This window comes from Triplophysa dalaica, chromosome 3 (assembly GCF_015846415.1).
Source record: "Triplophysa dalaica isolate WHDGS20190420 chromosome 3, ASM1584641v1, whole genome shotgun sequence".
Classification (NCBI taxonomy): Eukaryota; Metazoa; Chordata; class Actinopteri; order Cypriniformes; family Nemacheilidae; genus Triplophysa; species Triplophysa dalaica.
In genome coordinates, this window is record NC_079544.1 from 3,661,142 (window position 1) to 3,681,002 (window position 19,861).

At 38.7% G+C, this 19,861-nt stretch overlaps 1 protein-coding gene and 1 long non-coding RNA gene across 7 annotated transcripts; both read right to left on the reverse strand.

The window, feature by feature from the left end:
* Positions 1–8,019: 8,019 nt before the first annotated feature.
* On the reverse strand, positions 8,020–15,233 carry LOC130415964 (uncharacterized). The gene is made up of 18 exons (XM_056742007.1): positions 14,369–15,233; positions 13,638–13,766; positions 13,427–13,546; positions 13,241–13,360; positions 13,026–13,154; positions 12,817–12,921; positions 12,559–12,653; positions 12,305–12,361; positions 11,806–12,184; positions 11,531–11,707; positions 11,278–11,366; positions 11,028–11,127; positions 10,633–10,727; positions 10,364–10,420; positions 9,848–10,226; positions 9,549–9,725; positions 9,169–9,417; positions 8,020–8,060 (listed from the first exon to the last, which is right to left on the reverse strand). Exons 1-18 carry the CDS (start codon positions 14,736–14,738, stop codon positions 8,020–8,022), a joined length of 2,868 nt encoding a protein of 955 aa, XP_056597985.1. The 5' UTR covers positions 14,739–15,233.
* Positions 15,234–16,150: 917 nt separating this feature from the next.
* On the reverse strand, positions 16,151–19,651 carry LOC130418450 (uncharacterized). Of its 6 annotated transcripts, none has more exons than XR_008906341.1 (8): positions 19,439–19,651; positions 19,214–19,315; positions 19,000–19,121; positions 18,826–18,909; positions 18,677–18,737; positions 17,986–18,421; positions 17,399–17,879; positions 16,151–17,267 (listed from the first exon to the last, which is right to left on the reverse strand). It is a non-coding gene; the product is annotated as an uncharacterized LOC130418450 (long non-coding RNA). The 6 variants fall into 6 exon arrangements; XR_008906338.1 differs by having other exon boundaries at positions 17,399–17,569; positions 17,750–17,879; positions 18,826–19,121; XR_008906339.1 differs by having other exon boundaries at positions 17,399–17,569; positions 17,736–17,879; positions 18,826–19,121.
* Between the last annotated feature and the right edge of the window lie 210 nt (positions 19,652–19,861).

The window sequence follows — 19,861 nt, forward strand, 5'->3', positions numbered from 1 at the left end:
ATGGATTACCTCAGGGATCGGTTTTAGGACCCCTGCTTTTCTCCATATACATGCTGCCCCTTGGCAACATTATTAGAAAACATGGAATTAGCTTCCACTGTTATGAAGACCAGATGAAGACCAGATGATTCCTTCGAGCTATCCAAACTGGCAAAGTGCATCGAAGACATAAAAAATTGGATGTCTAGTAATTTCCTTCTTTTAAACTCTAGCAAAACAGAAATATTACTTATAGCACCAAAAACACGTAAACAGAATATCTTGAATTACAACCTGCAAATTGAAGCCTGCACTGTTACTACGACAAATACAATTAAAGACCCTGGCGTTATTCTAGACGGCAACCTGTCATTTAAAAATAACATCTCAAATATCACAAACACAGCTTTCTTCCACCTTAGAAATGTTGACAAATTACGAAATATTTGATGTGTTGCTGACTCAGAAAAGCTTATACATGCATTCATGATTATTGTAATGCTCTATTTAGTGGTTGTCCTGTATTATCAATAAACAAACTAGTTAGTTCAGAATGCTGCTTCCAGAGTTTTTACCAGATCAAGAAAATACGATCACATAACCCCAGTCTTATCATCGCTTCACTGGCTACCCATTAAGTATCGTATTGATTTTAAAATTATTTTAATTACTATAAAAGCTTTAAACGGTTTAGCCCCTAGTTCTTAACTGAGCTTTTATCAAATTACAACCCATCACGCTCTCTAAAATCTAAAAACTCAGGACTTTTAATAAAACCTAGAATAACTAAATCCCCAAAGGGGGTCGAGCTTTCTCATATGTAGCACCTAAAGTCTGGAATAGCCAGCCAAGCTTTCACTTAATGCAGAGTTAATGAACAGCAGCTACGCAATTTATTCTCTTTCTGCCTTCGCCCTGGGATGCCCATCCCGAGGTAGGGAGAAATTCCACCAGGTCCAGATGATTGACATATGCCCAACCCCAACTACAGATTAGGCCAGCTACAGTAATAAAAAACACTGCAAACTGCGATGTATGACAGTGGGCCTTCGGGGGTAAAAAGCCAAAGATTTAAAGTACTTTATTATTTAACCACTTTATTTATTTTGTTTCCCAAACAATTGTGTGCACTTTGTTTATAAATTCACTTAAAAAAGTGTAATGAAAGGGAAACGTGTTCATTTGTTATATTATTGTGTCTAAACATAACACTGAACAAAAACGGAAAAGCCGTTTTAAAAGCTTTGTTCTTCAGTAATAATTTTGTGCACTTTGTTTTTTTTTAAAGCTAGACAAGTAATAATAGGATAGAGAGAATTTTTTTTTCGGTTTTCTGTTCTGTTAATCCGTTATGGTTACTATTTTACAGTAACAATTTTGTGTAAGTTCATGCTTGCAAATTCTATTACAGGAATAAATAATTAAATAAATGTATTTATTTGGTTTAAATCATGCCCTGTGTTTTAACATCTACATGATTAATTAGCCTATAGGCAGATCAAGAGCACAAATACGAGAGCACTCGTTGATATTTGCTCGGTGGCTTTAGGTTGGGGTCACTGAGTGCAGCTATGACACGTCAGAGGGGATCTGGCCCTCCCGGCTGAGCCTGGTTTCTCCAGAGGTTTTTTTCTCCATTAATCAATCATTGGAGTTTGGGTTCCTCGCCACAGCAGGGCAGTGTTGGCTTGCTCACCGGGAGACTGCATTTATTTATTAATTAGATATTATTTATTAGAATAATCTTGCTGGTTCTATAAACACCATGCACTGTGCTGTGTTTTACCTTTTCTGTTTTCCTGTTTGCCCCCGTAAAGCTGCTTTGGAACAATGCACATTGTGAAACGCGCTATATAAATAAACTTGAATTGAATTGTGTTTCGTTTATGTTTAGAGCTTCACAGCACTATCGCGGTGTTGCCATGTTTACATATTTTTAAGAGCTTCACATTTGTTGTTCAGTCTTTTCTTATGAAGCTCCAGATACATTATATAGTTAATAAAGTGAACAGTAGTTTTTTTTTGCCTTATTGCTTATCATTGCTGTTCTTTTCAACAATATGATCTGGCAAAACAGTCATTTCCCAGGAGGGCTGAGATGCTTTTCAAAATGCACAAAATATCAAGCACATTTTCATATGACTTTCGTGGACAGCGCTTACAAAAGAGAGAGACATATGATGCACGTTTAAATATGTCAAGCAGAAGTTGTTCAGTTCGGTTCCATTTACACTGCGTAAATGTGGTGCAGACACATTAGTGAACCATGCGTCTACAAAGCTGGACTTAACACTTACAATATAAGCACTATGCACCAATGTTGTTTTGAATTTTACTATACGGTTCAAACTTTTTATTTGTTACCAGTGCAACAAGGGTACGAGTAGTATTTAAACAAATATTATTTATCTTACCTCTACATTCTTGCACATTAGGAATTGTATAAGATGCTAGTTTGCACAGCGTCCATAATCCTGTCTTGAAGCTGAAATGGTTGCTTAAATGTGGCCAGGGGCCAGAGTATCAAAGGATTTAACCAAGGACAGGCGCACTATACTGAAGTTTAAATTCTCTGTGTTCATCGCTCTTGTGTTATCGGCGCAAACTCAAACTTGCGCCTATTATTCACTGGAGTAATTTTCGGTTGCGTTTTTTCCCTTGCAATGCTTTCATTATATTTTTTACTCCGTAACGGATGTGATTTTAAATATGACGAAGTACAATACATCACACAAATCATACTTAATTACAAGTAAAATTAAAGATTTTAAAAGCTACTTAAAAATGTTCAAGTACACAAAAAACCTACTCCATACAGTAACGCTAGTAAATGTAACTCATTACTTTCCACCTCTGTATCTATTGAATTTTTGTGAGAGATTGATGGTAAGATGAAACCATCTTTTCGTAGCCTGGATATTGTTCCTCCTCCAAAAAAAAGGCCTTTGGAACAATTGGATCTAAAATTCAATCCATCATAAATAGCAGTCCTGCTACGGTAGTGGTACCAAAATCATTTAAACATGCAATTGTGGAAACAGTTATTAAAAAACCTAATTTGGATTAATCTGAGACTAGAGAAAGTTGTCTATATTCAACTGTACTCATTTTTAAATGTACATGGTTTTCATGAGGTATTTCAGTCTGGTTTTAAATCACAGAGACAGCTCTATTGAAAGTTTTTATTGATTTACTACTTGCCACCGATTCGGGCAACTACGCCGTACTTATGATCCTAGATCTCACGGCTGCATTTGACACCGTAGATCATGATATTTATAGTTTACATTTATGCATTTCGCAGACGCTTTTATCCAGTGTTTAATTTGCATTTAATTTAACATACGGTGAGTGTTTTTCCAGCAGAGTGGTTAGGTTTAGGGTGAGCTTATTTATTTATTTTAGACAATGATTTTATGAAAAATATGTTTAGATTTTAATACAATTTTGAATGTCTGCCTAGGATAACTCACATACACCTATTTTTTTTAAACCATCGACCCCTTTTTTTAAGTCTCGCGACCCATGATTTGAAAACGAATAGGCTTTAAATGTCATTGCACTTCTGAAATGCGGGAAGTGGTTTTCTGACACATAAGCATGCACGTCACATACTTTGCCTTAAATATATCTCTCTGAAGTTTCCATCACGATAAGTTCTCTTCAATATATATGTGTTGCTGGACAAAGTATATAAATGCTACGAAGAGAACTGATGAAATATTGTTAACGGATGATTTAATTATTAATACGTCTAACATTAAACTTCTGAATTCAACACAAATGTTGAGGGGGTTTTACATGCACAAATATACTTAACATCATCATTATGACAACTGTTTCCAACAACTCAACGCGCATTTAATCCAGGGTCGGATTTAGCTATTATGCCAAGGTAGGCAATCGCATGGGGCCCCGAGCTACTAGGGGCCCAAAAAGGAAGGTGTGGACTTAACCAATAAACCATTACAGCGGCCAAGTAGAGCCCTAAGTAATCATCACTATAGATTAGAGTGGACCATTCCATCAGCACCGTACATGCACTAGACAATTTCGACACCAGTTAGAGAAAGTTAAAGCAGTAGCGGAATTAGTAGAATTAGAACTGCCCATAGCAAGAGTGTCAGTGTGTGGTAGCAGCAAAATGAAGCTAAAGCCGCAGGGAAATAAAACAAAGAAACGCTGCTACATCTGAGGAGAAAAATGACGATTTACAAAAGATTGATGCCGAAGTCTCTGCTTTCTCCCACAAAAACTACACTGCTGCTCCTACAGCAGCAGCGCCTTTCTGTCCCGCCAAACACAACACTCTCTCGGCCACAAGCAATGATAATGTGCAGGTGAGTATTTCTCCATGAACACAGACACCAGAGTTATAATGACTGAGGACCAAAACATCTGTCAAACAAAGAGCGCTGTGAGTTTGGTAGGAGAGGGCCAGTTCAAGGGTAGAAAGGTTGTTTGACTCCACTGCGCAGACCGATGGCCACATAAAGACATAATATAATAACATCAGTGCTAACGATTCATACTTTACGCACTAGTACAGAAATTTGGTCACATTTAAATGCATTAAAGGTTGTAAAGCAGAGTATGTGAGCGGAGCAGGAGTGTATAAGAGAGCGGAGTGATGTAATTTTGACCTGAGCGAGAAGCTGTTTTTTTTTTATAAATCTGGAGCATCTACATTTTCTCCACTCCAAGAGAGCTCCGCTGCGCTCCATCACGAGCCCATATTGCAGTGTTTTTATATGTAATGCACAGTTGCAAACTACAGATAGAAAGAACGATTTTCTAAAATAACATTTTTAGAAATTTTCTAAGAAACATAATAAAGTGTTTAACTCAAAAAAAGAAAGAAAATCTGAATGTTGGTAATACTGTCAATTAACGCTGTGTGTCAACAATAAATGCTTAACTCTTACTAATTACAATGAAAATCGAATGCAGTATCATTGTACGATCTCTTGTTGCGTGTCACTGTCGCACAGTTGCAGCGTATACATATAACATACAGATGTTATGGCGAGTCGACACAGTGTAATTTTTATATAACTTACAAAATGCTATCGCCATCCACTTACCAAAGGAGAATTGAAGGCATGCATTTTTTTGCGAACATTGCACAACCTGGCTACATACCTTGCATGTACATTAGTTGCACGTTCTGCAAAGAGCTAGATAGGTATATATTTCGGTTGGCGTTTTAACTTATTTCTTCGTTTGCTGTAACGTGTTGGTTTAGAAAAAAAAGATATATATATTATTGACTGTGTATGTTTTAACATAATTTATCAACAATAGTTTAGCTTTGTGCAGAGGTGATATTTAACAAAAAAATATAAAAATGACACTAAAGCGACACTTAGACACACATTTTTGCCTCAGAGCAAACGCGGAGCGAAGAGTGAGCAAGGAAGAAGCGAAGAGTGAACGAGGAGCGGAAAATGAAGTACCCATAGTGGTACCCATACTGAATTGGAACGTTTATTTTTTTTTATGAGCGCAGAGTCTTTGACAAAAAACGCTAATTATCTTAGCTGTTAAATCAAAGTAATGCATTTTTCCCAGATTTACGGAGTGATAAAAAACGAACAAATGAAGATAGAAGAATACGGTTTCTTTTGTTTAAAAGCTGAGACTCTGTTCTTTCATTTGACATATGTTTGTCCATATATTCTTTACAGACAAATTCTGTGAGCCATTAAAGTTAGATGAAAATGTAAAAAAACGCTGGCTTAGGCGGGCAACTTTAAAAAAATAGGCTGGTTGGGAATGAGTTAAGAGATGTGCAAGCCATGTTTCACTGCTGTTCAGGTGTTTTATGTTCAATTTACATATTCCTGAATTTCTTAAAAAGGTTTCCTAAATTAACTTGCTGTACATCATTGTAATATTTTTACAAGTGAACATAGGCTGTGAGTGAGTTTTGCTCATTAAGTAGACTGGTTACTTATGGGCTAAAAAGTCTCATAAAAAAGGCTTATATCAAAGTGTGCAACTTTTCTGTTTGATTGAATACATTAAACGCTTAAGTAGCTTATAAGTTGTCATTCCATCAATTTTTTTAGAACTTTAATTCAGCAAGTTTAAAGGCATGGAAATTAGGGGTGGCACGGAAATTAGGGGTGGCACGGTACATGAAAAGACACCCGACCCGTTCGGTTCGCTCATCTCGGCTAGGTTCGTGTGTGCATAGAACGGTTCGACGCATGCGCAATGTAGCCCCGTGCTCAGACATTTTCGCCCTCAGACAGTTTCGCGCGAACAAACATAGACAGTAAAAGTGGAGTAAGGAGTGCTGCAGAAATGGCAAATGGAGGAGATAATGAAGGCTGCCCGGAGTTGGCGGGTGCACCAGCTTCGTTCAAATCCGGTGTGTGGGAACATTTTGGATTTCATGTTACTTACGATGACAACGGAAATAAAACAGTAGCTAGAACTACGAATGTGTTTAAGCATTGTGCAAAATGCATTCAATATGCTAATGGCAACACTTCTAGTATGACAGTTCATTTGAGAAGACATCACGCCAATGTGTCGATAAGCACAAACAGGAGAGAGCCGGTTAGGAAACAACTTCTACTGTCCGCAGCATTTAAGCAACCTCTCAGGGATAATTCGGACAGGGCAATAGCCACAACTAAAGCATTAGGGATGTTTATAGCAAAAGATATGCAACCGTGCAGAGTGATTGAGTGGGAAGGATTTCTTCAGCTGATGAATGTACTGGTGCCACGGTATAATATTCCCTCTCGCCGAGACTTCGGCACCACTGTAATTCCCAAACTGTATGACGAGACACGATGAGAAATTGAAAACAAATTGTCCAACAAAGCCCACGTAGCTCTCATTACAGATGGATGGACCTCCAGGGCCACTGAAAGTTTCCTCATGGTGACTGCTCACCATATTACTTCGGAGTGGGAAATGAGAAAATGCGTTTTGCAAAACACGCCCCATTTATGAAAGTCATACCAGTGAGCATCTCTCTGAAATGCTGAAAGACGCGGTGGCGAAATGGAAACTGGAGAGGGTAAATAGCATAATTCCTGTTACTACAGATAATACTAAAAATATAGTGAATGCTCTCGATTTAGCAGCGGGACTTGGGCCACAGATTGCCTGTTCACAAATTAATTCCCGACGTAACAATTTGTTGGAACTCCACATATGACATGTTAGAACGTTATGTGGAGCAACAGGCTGCCATCTACTCTGCCGTGATGGACAAGGATATGAAGAAGAAAATCAAGGACATTGCATTGTTAACTGAAAGTGAGACAAAACTGGCAGAGGGTCTCATTAATATTCTCAAACCTCTGAAGAATGTAATCACCCTCATGAGCACAGAAACATCCCCCTGAGTTTCAATGATTATCCCACTGCAGAACATGATACTGAAATCCATGACAGTAAGTGCAGAGGACAGTACCACAATCAAAGAAGCTAAGGCAGCCATCACTAAAGACCTTAAAAGCAGATACAATGACCCTGGTGTTCAGGATAATCTGCACAGAGCCACAGCACTTGATCCAAGATTAAAGTCCCTGCTTTACCTGGAAGAAGCCTGTGTTCAGAAAATCTACGATGATCTAACCACGGACATTGTAAACATTGAGAAGCAGGTATTGTGTTTGTTTTTTGTATCTAACTTAAATTTGATTTATTTAATATTTTATAATTTTTTAGTTTTTTATCCTAATGATAATTGCAGTTTTATTTTATTTTTTTGACTAAACCAAGCATATATAATCTGTTTGTGCCTTTGTAATATTTTTCTATTTCCCACCGTCCAGTAGAGAATAATATTTTGCTGCCAAGAGAGCTATTTGTTGTTATCAACATTTACAAAATGTCTATATTGTCATATACTAATCAGGGTCAAAGCAGTGAAGCCCCAGCGCTCAGTTCATCCTCAGGAGCGGAGCCAGGGCCATCAGAGACCTCTCCTCCCCAGAACAAATCTGCTATGACAAATCTATTTGCAGATTTTTATAAAACAGAGGAAAGAAGAACAAAGCGTTTGTAAGATATCATTCATGAAGAGATCACCTCATACAAGGCCACAGGCTGCCTCTCTGTGGATGAAGACCAACGTAACCTCACTGTCTAAGGTACATCTGTGGCAAGGGAACGTGTTTTCTCAACGGCTGGGGACATAGTAACTGCAACTAGGTCTCGCCTCTTGGCAGAAAATGTGAACTAACTGATATTCTTGCAGAAGAATATGAAAATTAAGTGACAGAGGAGTGTTTTTTTATGCAACAATTTATATCAATTTTGATATCCAGCCTTTTTGTTGTTTTAAATATTTAAATATATACAGTGGCACTTTAATGTCTAGTTTCCAAATACTGCACTTTAATTTCAAGTGAAAGAAATGTATCCTCACTCTCAGGGAATGGAAGCATTGTTTATACTGTTTTTGTGTTAAGATGGTTAAACTTATGGTTGACTTTGAGATTATGGCCTTTGCTATTGTTATAGCCTCATTATATTATGTTATTACATTATATTATATATTTATGTTTAAAGTATTTTGACTTGTTTAAAAGACAGAGCTTGTAGAGTTCCTCTCTTTTCTATTAAAATATTTTTTTTGTAAGAGCTACACGGATGTTGGAAGTTTGATAAATGCAAGTTAATTTCAATCTTTGTTTGCTTAAAAGGTACAAGTTCCTGTAGAGATAACGGTACACATTCTCTTTTTTTTGCCAAATAAACGAAACGCATGTCATCATCAATATCTTCTCTCTTGCTGTATAAAAACTCACCTAGCTTTTACTCAAAGATGGTCCCAAAAATGTGCTTAAAGTCAAGTCAAATTCAGTTAGTGCATGATTACATTACAAAAATGTTAATACTATATCCTAAATTGTGGATAAATAAGCTAATATTCTATATCATATGCTGCAGGATATTTCTGGAGTGTTAAAGATTAAAAGAAAAAATAACAACAAGAACCGAAACAGAACCGAAAACCGTTACCCTAAAACCTTGATACGAACCATACTGTGGGTTTTGTGAACCGTGCCACCCCTAGTGGAAATGTGCCCACAGTAACAGACCGGTGTACATTCACCAACTTGTCAAGAGTTAACAGCAAGACTTTTTTTTAGTTTAAGATTCGCCATTGCCCCCTCCCATGACGCGCCATTCCCCCCTCCCATGACGCGCCATTCCCACCTCCCATGACGCGCCATTCCCACCTCCCATGACGCGCCTTTCCCCCCTCCCATGACGCGCCGTTCCCCCTCCCATGACGCGCCGTTCCCCCCTCCCATTCCCCCCTCCCATGACGCGCCATTCCCCCCACCCATGACGCGCCATTCCCCCCACCCAGTACCTGAAACCACTTGTGGTCAAGGATCTTTGCCAGCTCAATACGCTCTTCTGGATTCTCTTGTAGACAGGCTTGAATCAAATCGCAGCATCCTGTTAAGAAAGACAGAAGAGACGATTAAAACATGTCACTTTAACCTTCACACATGCTCTCATTCATCATCCAATTCAATTCTTTTATCAAACCACATTTAGAACTGTAGTTGACCAGATGAAGATCTCACTTTTAGTCAAGCCATCTTTGTACCAGATCTTCTCAGCGATGCGGTCCAGGTTCAGGGAGCCTGGAAATTTCCCGCACACCACTGCATACAACAGCATCCCAAGTGAGTAAACCGTCGCCGGCTTGGCATGGTACTCGCCCGTTTCAAGGAATTCAGGGCAGATGTAGTTTTCTGTGCCTGAAGAAAACAGATTTGAATACAAAAAATGTGATGTCTCAAAACTGAGAAAAGAGCTTCTCAAAATATCATCTTAGTATTTGTGTAAACTGCTGTTCATAAAGGAAAGTAATAGAACATACCCATATATTCGGTGTAGGCTGATTCTTTAAGAAGATCGGCACATCCGAAGTCGATTATTTTGACCTCCAGGGTGATCGGGTTTATCAGAAGGTTTTCAAGTTTTATGTCCCTGTGGAAAACCCCCCGCTGGCAGCAGATTTCAGCCGCTTCGATAGCTTGCCGCAAGATAAACCGAGCTACGTTCTCTTTGATGCTGCCTCCTCTGCGCTTCACAAAACTGTTCACGTCCTCACAGGGAGAAGGGCGCTCCAGGACCATGAGGTAGTGGTCCGAATAGTCCTGCCAGTCCAGAAACTGGACGATCACAGGAACATTTTCTCCCTCACAGGCAAGCGTATGAAGACCCAACTGACGTGGGAGGGGTTCAGGATGACCCGGCTAGAAGAAAGATTTTTTTTTACCAAGAATAGATGAAGGTGGATCAACAAACAAGGATTTAGCTCAGTCTCAAACTTAAGTCTGTCCTTAAAGACTATGAAGATATTTTCATTCAAATAACAGCACAAGATACTTACAATGTTGATATAATCCTCGATTATATCCTTGGTCTTCTCAACAACTTTTACTACAACCTGATCGACAAAAAATGGAGTTGTGTAAGCATTTATTCTGAACAGAAATGTACTACAATACATTTACAACATTAAAGAGGATGTTTGGTCGGGTTTAAATAAATCAAGCACTAAAGTCATGGATTTAGGATACATTAAGGTTTGAAAGGAAAGGGGGAGATGGTAAAAAGATGAGCACAAGATAGAAAAAAAACGAGTGAAAAAAATCAAACCTTAAAGCCATCCTGAGCTCGGGTCCCTTCAAAGATGGTTCCAAAAACGCCTTCATGCAGCTTCCTGGTGATCTCATACTGCCGGCCATTGATTTCTGGTAAAAGATAAATACATGAATTACCAAAGATTAGCCGTACTTAAGCTAAAACCATTTTAACAATATTTGTTCACCATGTAAAATATATAGTTGTTTAAAAAAAAAAACGAAATAAACAAGAATTTTGTTGCTGAATATGTTATTACATTCACAAAAATAAATAACAGAATGTTTACATTGCTGAGGTTAGTAGTGATGCACAGAATTGTTCTATGAATAAAACAGCTACTGACCAATCAGAACCAAGGACTCAGAGTAGATCAGTTTTATATGTTGGAGTAATGAAAGTAAACTCACGCTGAATGAACACACTGGACTTCTCATCATCCTCAGTTTCCTCTTCAGACGGACGGACCGAAGTTTCTGGAGTAAGAAGGCCGTCTGCGGGATCATTGGGCTGAAATGAACATTAATGTAAGTGGTGTGTTGTGTAGATATATTATATTGACATACACTGACTTGCCAACTTCCACATTTTAGAATAAACCAACAACAAAATTCAAATCCCTTTTTTTTCTGGGTGTCAGGTGTATAAACAGCTCAGTACCGGAAACCACTTGTGGTCTCTGATCTTTTCCAGATCGATACGCTCTTCTGGATCCTCCTGTAGACAGACTCGAATCAAACTGCAGCATTCTGTTCAGAAAGACAGAAGAGACGATTATTACCTTAAACTGTGAATTCATCTGAATGTCACTTTAAACTTCACAAATGCTCGTCATCTTATTCAATTCTTTTATCAAACCACTGGTTCTGTTTTCTATCATTCAGAACTTAAGTTGACCAGATGAAGATCTCACCTTCAGTCAAGCCGTCTTTGCTCCATGTCTTCTCTTTGATCAGTCTGAGGCTTAGAACACCGGGATAATTCCCGCACAGCATGGCATACAACACCACCCCGAGGGAGTAAACCGTCGCCGACTTGGCGTAGTAGTAGCCCCTTTTATAATATTCGGGGCAGACGTATTGTCGTGTGCCTGAAGAAAACAGATTGGCATGCAAAAAATATGATGTGAAAATATCATCTTAGCATTTGTGTAAACTGCTGTTCATAATGGAAAGTGAAAAAACATACCCATATACTCTCTGTAGGCTGATAGTTTAAAAAGATCGCCGCACCCGAAGTCGATTAATTTGACCTCCAGTGTGATCGGGTTTATCAGAAGGTTTTCGAGTTTTATGTCCCTGTGGAAAACCCCCCGCTGGCAGCAGATTTCAGCCGCTTCTGTCGCTTGCCTCAAGATTAACTGAGCTATGTTCTCTGTGACGGTGCCTCCTGTGCGATCCATGAAATGGAGAATGTCCTCACAGGGAGAAGGGCGCTCCAGGACTATGAGGTAGTCCTTCAAAAACTCCTGCCAGTCCAGAAACTGGACGATCACAGGAACATTTTTTCCCTCACAAGCAAGTATCTGAAGACCCACCTCACATGGGAGGGGATCATCATGACCCGGCTAGAAGAAAGAAAAATGAATCATGAATACATGAAGGTGGCTAAACAAACAAGGATTTAGATCAGTCTCAAACAAAATTAAGTTTGTACATATATAAAACTTATATCAAAAGCTACTTACAATGTTGATGTATTGCTTGATCACATCCCGGGTCTTCTGAACACATTTCACTGCCACCTGATCAGCAAAATAAAAAAAATGGATTTGTGTAAGCATTCATTCTGAACAGAACTGTACTAGAATACATTTACAACATTAAATTCGGTCAGATTTCAATGGATGGAGCACTAAAGTCATGGACTTACATAGGATAAATTAAGGTTTGATAAAAAAAGGATGTTAAAAAGATGAGCACTAGAAAAGAAGCTTCAAACCTTCAAGCCATCCTTAACACGGGTCCCTTCAAAGACACATCCAAAACCGCCTTTACCCAGCAGGTCTCTGATCTCATACTTCTCGCCATTGATTTCTGTTAAAAGAGAAATTAAGTTGATATAAAACACCAAGCAGTAGTAATACTTAACCCAAAACTGTTTCAACAGCATTTGTCTTTATATATACTTATTATGGTTACATCTGAACAGAAGTGTGTACTGTACGTGTATGTGTTGGGATTACTGAAGCAAATTTACCCTGAATGATCACGGAGTCATCTTCCTCTGATGTTGAAGAATCACTGAAATAAGTTTCTAGATCTTTCAAAAGCTCTTGAAAGGCATCCCGTTCTGGAATCTCATCTGTAGAGACGAATTAGATCAAAAGTGTGTATATATATATATATATATATATATATATATATATATATATATATATATATATGTGATTATGGAAGTAAATTTACCCTGAAGGACCACACTGGACTTCTTTTTGTCTTCAAGCTTCTCCTCAGACTGACTGACCGAAGACTCATTGGGAAAAGTTTCCAGATTTTCCAAAAGCTCTGGAAAGACATCCTGTCCTGGAATCTCATCTGTAGAGATGAATCAGATCAAAGAGTGTGTGTGTGTGTGTGTGTGTATGTGAATGATTATGTTGGGATTATGGAAGTAAATTTACCCTGAATGACCGCACTGGACTTCTTTTTGTCCTCCTGCTTCTCCACGGACTGTATGACCGAAGACTCACTGGTAAGAGTTTCCAGAAGTTCACGAGTGACATCCTGTACTGGAATCTCATCTGTAGAGACGAATTAGATCAAAATTGTGTACGTGTATGTGTGTATGATTATGGAAGTAAATTTACCCTGAATGCACGCACTGGACTTCTTTTTGTCCTCCTGTGTCTCCACGGACTGAATGACCGAAGACTCACTGGTAAGAGTTTCCAGGAGTTCACGAGTGACATCCTGTACTGGAATCTCATCTGTAGAGACGAATTAGATCAAAATTGTGTACATGTATGTATGTGTGTGTGTGCGAGTGTGTATGATAATGTTTGGATTGTGGAAGTTTACCCTGAATGACCACACTGGGTATCTCACTGTCCTCCAGCCTCTCCTCAGACTGACTGACCGAAGACTCGGGGGTAAGAGTTTCCAGATTTTCCAGAAGCTCTTGAGGGATATTCTGTCCTGGAATCTCGTCTGTAGAGTCGAATGCGAAAAAAAGCAAAGAATTATTCATGAAATAATGAACACCTACATTACTAATCAATCCTATTGATAGCAGGATATTGTACAATGAAAGGAGAGTATTATAGTACAAATTTCACTCAGATTCTAAACAAGAGGACCTGTTCATTCATCAGCACATGTTTAACATTAAACTTTTCACAAGCATTCTTAAATAATTATAATAATATAAGGTGAAAACCTTAACCTTAGCAATAAATGACCACATCCAGGCTTTACAGATTGTTTTACGTTCATAAACCATTACATTTGTTGTCATCATCCTTCACTACATTTGTATTCAAAAGTTTAGGGACACTTGTGTAAAATATCTCTTGACTTTGTATGCTTTAGTTTTAAAGACAAAGATATTCGTTTTTGGCGCTTTGTAAATTGGGCATTGGATGGCATGGGGCATATCATGATCCACACAAGGACAGGAGTTAATATAACGTTTAAAAGCATCTCTCGGTGAAACCTCAAAAAACTGCACGACTGGAAAACATGGATAAGTGAGGTAACCCTCAACATTTGAATGGAAGTGTACATAAAGTAACGTTAATTATATTACTTACCATCCCCATGTCTGTCAGCTGGCAAAGCGACTACTTCGGGAGTCTGATCTCTCTTATCTTGACCTGCTCTTGAAGACCAAAATAAATCCACCGCTTCGACGCCTTCAAATCTCATATTAATTGTCGGCGGGCCAGGTGTATATTTCCAAAAGAAATCAACCTCTTCGTATGGTTCACGAGAAGTATCTATGATAGACGGTTTGAGTTTTGAAGACCAAAATAAATCTTCATCTGGGTCTTCGTCGCAAATCGCATATGCGATCGAAGGAGCCGTCGCCCAAAAAATATCCATCTCCTCGTCTGTACCTTGGTTGTACACATGGTCGTCGAAGCGGTGAGCTTCGTCGCTTTTACCAAATATCTGCCCCATAATAACTGTTAATATCGTGCTGTAAGTTAACTTTAAGCGAGTGAGCAAACCAAGTGTGTGAACTGTTTATATGGGAGCTGAAAGATGCCGATGATGCTGATGTTCATTGTTACGTCATGTTTAGAACGTTTGTGCCCTTGAGCTAGCAGGTCTCAAGTGTCAATAGAGCAATGTGTTCAATCTTAACTTTATTGACAACAAAAAGTTGACAAATGCGCTATTTTAGTATAACAAATAACAGCCGAACGCCATGACTTCGGATGCAGCGTCTCAACACGAAAACAGCTCAGAGAAACAGATTTAATGTAAGCGTTACGGAAGAATATTTTATTTAATAAAGACAGAGAGCGTTTTGCAATAACTAATCACATATTTAAAAATCAGAAGTTGTTGAAAGTAAAAATAAAACGTACAGTCATTCATACAAAACTTGATCCAACGGCCGTTTCATCCGCCATTTTGTGTTTTCGAGATTGAGCCTTCTCGACCAATCACGTTCCTCGCATGTTGTTATAGAAACATCATTCACTACCATAGTAAGATCAATTAAATGGTAGTCAATGGTGCCCCAGACTTTTCCCAAATCCTTCAAACTATCTTATTATAGTGTTCAACAAAATAAAAAATACAATATTGTTCTACTACGGTAGTGGATGATGTCTAAGAACTGAAAATTGCTTAGATTCTTACAAACATCGTGTTTAAATAGAGCACAAAAATCTGAATGTATCTAGTGACAGTGTTATTAATTTGGTTTAGTAATTGTTTCTCCAGAGTCAGACAGATTAAAGTGTTTTTTTTTCTACAGGAGCATAATTTATGTGTTATATAAAACATTTAACATTTATAGCTCCAACGGAAACCAGCAAAGTACAACTTCCACAATTAACCTCACTTTGTAACAACATACATAAATCATTAAGACAACAACACTGTAGCTGTTAATAAAGAATTACCAGGGGTAAGACCTTCACTAAAGGAAGCAAGTTTACCATAATGACAGGGGTGGCGTTTGTGTATGGCACTTGCTACATAGCATTCAGACGAAACAGTGGAAACAAAATGTGCATATTGATGCTTATTAAAGATAATCAAAATATTTAAGACCACTGCATATTTCTAGCATGGCCGTCAAAAGGATGTATATTTCAGAGTGTTAACTATATAGTCTATATTGTCAAGTATCCACCGTTGCAACATTTGGTAAAATTATTCTGTTTTAGTCTTCATGACCACATTTAACAAGCCAAATGCAACCATGACAAGTAAAGAAAACTCAATAAGATTTAGGTAGTTGAGAAAAATTGTCAAAAAAGATAACAGTTGGATGTCAGCTGATATGCCCAGCAGTCATTCCCCAAACACACAAACAAAAATGTGGGATTATTCATGAACGAGACCGGATCCAGATGCAGCGTACACAAGATTTATTAAATAAACAGACAGTGCAAAGTCACAAATAGCACAAGACAGTTCTGGACTGGGGCAACAGGCTCAAGCACTCGGCCAGGTCGGGGGAGAGAGGTGACGAGGCTGGGGCTGTCAGCGTGGGACTGGGACGCTCCGGGGGGAAGAACAGCTTGACTGAGAGTGCCTCCTGGCTGAGATGGACCTGCTCTGGGGAGTGACGAAACCCACTAGCACCATGTCTACACCGGACACGACAAAAGACATTACAAACGCATCAGAACCCCTTATAAATTCCAAATATTGTCCACATTGAATGCGGCACGGCAAGACGTCGTGCATGTCGGGTCCGGTGTAGACACAGTGCAAGGGAGAGATATAATCCACTCGGGAATACAGACGAAACCGTCTCTGGGAGAGATATAATCCACTGCTTGACTGAAGTCTGCTGCAGAACTGTGATAGATGCTGAATAGCTGAGAACTCAGAGATCCACAAAGTGTCCCAGAGAGAGGAAAGCCAGGGGAGAAAACTGAAGGCAAAACTGGCATGCAACAAAAGACACTGGAGCCTGAACGAAACAAGATGAGATACAGGTAAGACTAATACTTTATAAGACAAGACTACATTGGGTTAACTATGGCAGTCAGCACTATTTTTTTTCCCAAAACCGTCAGGCACAGGACAGAAAAACACAGAAAGCTGAATAGGATATCTAATGGCAGAGTGTGAAGTAATAACTGGGACCACAATGGGAAGGGGTCGACCTCAAGCACATAGCGAGCTGTTAAAACAACTCTGTGTGCTCGACAAAAACACAAACACAGAGACAAACAAGAAAAAAAAGAAACATGTGATCAGACCCGAGACCTGACAGGATTATTACAGATCATGTATGTCTTGGTATTGTATTATAAGGTTTAATAGATATTTACTGTTAATATTAAGTGCTTGTGTAAGACTTCATATCAATCGCTATTTCATGACAAAAGTTTGAGTGCCTTGCCCGGATTGGGTTTCCTGGAAGACCATATGGACATCATGACAGAAGGGGGTCCGAAGATGTCCTTACAGCAATTAGATGTCAGCTGATATCTCAGATGCCCAACAGTCATTCCCCAACTACACAACAAAAAAAAGGTGGGATTGGTACATATCATGTATGTCTTAGTATAATAAGGTTTGCGTTTACTCAAGTATAATACATAATAACAACATAATGTTTAAGTAAGTTTAGTCAATTTGATACCTACCTTGAAGCAAGGGTCCACAGGTTCGGTCCTGGAGGGCCAGTGTCAAACACATCTGAAGCAGCTAATCAAGGTCTCATTAAGCCCAGCAGGAACTTGCAGGCAGGTGTTTTGAGGCAGGTTGGATCAAAACTCTGCAGGACACCTGCCCTACAGTAATTTTGGCAGCCCTGCCTTAAATGAAAAGTTCACAAAAAAAGAAAAGTCTGTAATCTTTACTCACACTCTTTACTCATTTCAAAGCAGTATGACTTATCTCTTTCGCAGAACACAAAATAAGATATTTTGAGGAAAGTGGCAAAACGGACAATGGGACAATGGAACAACGCCGGTCACCTACATTCTTCTAAATACCTTCTATTGTGTTCTGCAGAAGATAGAGAGTCATACAGGTTTGATCTGACAAAAATTATGACAGAATTTTCATCTTTGGGTGAACTATCCCTTTAAACGTTGTTGCAGTCAAAAGGTAGGCAAAGGATTTCTGCAAAACATAGACAGTATGTCAAAACTTGACACCAATAAACCTTAAAAATGTAAAATGAATAATGTCGGAGAACAAAAGAAAAGTTTGAAGACTCAGAAATCACTTCTCTTGCTGTGTTGAAGAATCTATCTGGTGATTTAAATGACACACTCCACAAGATATGACTTCTCTGCCCAAAATGTACTGAACCCTTCGGTTCTTCTCAGTAACAGAATGCTGAGCTGTTTGGCAAAAAAAAGTTATGTAAATTTCACAACGTCTAGTAATTATGTAATAGTAATATACAATAGTACCCCTCTTTTTACTAAATAAATGTATCTCGGGAATCAGTTAATTAAAAACCAGCTGAATGTTTTCTTGCAATTATTTCTTCTTGCCCTCCAACGGAACATTGCTTATTTTTGCTAGGAGGTCCTCCATATGCGCCGACAATGCAGGATGAAACGTTTGGGGTACTGAGATGACTTTCCAGCCTTGTATTGTCACCACTGGTTCCATGTGGGTTTTACGGAGCCTTGATGGATCCCCTGGAAGATGTCCTGAAGAGCAAATTGTATCAGCAATCTATACTATACATATTTTTTTATCCTCTAAAATGTTATGATACATACAGGGGCTTGACTAGGACTAAAAAGTGGCCCTGGACTTCTTTGTCAAGAGCAGCCCAACACACCCTCGCAACATACCACAATACACCAGCTCTGTCCATGTTCAAGGGACGGGCCCTCCATTCCTTTGTACTATCAGTGGGGCCAACTGGGAAGACTTCTGGTGCTCCAGATGAATATACATACCTGGATTTCGGAATCACTGATGAGAGAAACAATTCCTCCTCTTTTCACCTCCTCCATTGTCCTGTAGTTTACAATGAGAAAGCATTTTACTTGGATTGGCTTTTCAGAATGTTTATAATGATGAGAACATATGTAACACATAGGCCTACCTCTTGTATGTCAAGTGCTGAATATCCTTACAAAGATGACGCGTGATACCTACGCAAGAGCCAGAGATCTTCTGTCAGCAATGCCTGTTTTGAGAGAGGCCCTCCACTCCCTCATCTCCATTTCTGCCATCTTATGTAATTAATATACGAGATAAAATACGAAAATTAATTTACTGGTACTGAAATTTACTGTACAAAGCAAAACCCCAAAGTTATTGAAGGCTGTCTGCATCCATTGTGCTGGGTAGCCGACTATCCACTTATTCAAGTCCCAGAGGGTTTGTATTGTGGAGGATCTGCAGAGGGCATGGGATGGGGGAAAGTCGTATAAAAACACAAAAACCTTACATTTGAAGTATTGTGATAACAATTTAATGGCTTTCATTACTTTTACGTGAAATGTCCCTTCATATCTTGAGCACAGACCACACAAGAGCTGCGCCCTCCGCAAGTCACATTTGTCTCCATCATACGTCATCGAGGTTGTCCCCTTTTAGTTAAAAACATGTGTAAGTATAATAATACAATGTTAGTCACTTTGGATAAAAGCGACTATGCCAAATGCATGAATTTAAATAACATTAACATTTATTTCTCTTAATTTCATTCTTACCTTGAAATGTAACGGTTGCATTTCTCAATTAGAACCTGAAATAATGAGGCATGTGTACATTAAATTAATCAAGTAAATTACATATTCTCATTCAAAACGGTGTTTTGTAGTTTGCATGGATTCTACCACTTAACAGTTATTTTGTTAAAAAACGGTAAAATAGTGAAAGTTTAGCATCTAACATAACTGCGCAGTCGAAACTAAGCTGTCTTCTTTGATTTGATTGGTCAGCACGCTGGCCCTGTAAACAGTAACTCCCGCCTTCTTACATTTGATTGGCTAATGGGCTGGCCACCTTGTTTTAACATTGAGGTCCACTGCCAGACCGTTGAGGAAAAAAGTTTACAGCAATAAAAACCACAGATAGATTTATTTTTTTATTTTAATGGCTGATGGCAACTCCCTAAATGCATGTTTTTATGT

Excerpts from the sequence above, each read along its gene's own strand:
- LOC130415964 (XM_056742007.1), bottom strand. The coding sequence starts at position 14,738 with ATGGGGCAGATATTTGGTAAAAGCGACGAAGCTCACCGCTTCGACGAC. Across the intron at positions 12,654-12,816 it reads TGACTCCGTGATCATTCAGG|AAATCAATGGCGAGAAGTAT; the intron begins GTAAATTTGCTT and ends CTCTTTTAACAG. Across the intron at positions 11,367-11,530 it reads CAAAGACGGCTTGACTGAAG|AATGCTGCAGTTTGATTCGA; the intron begins GTGAGATCTTCA and ends CTTTCTGAACAG.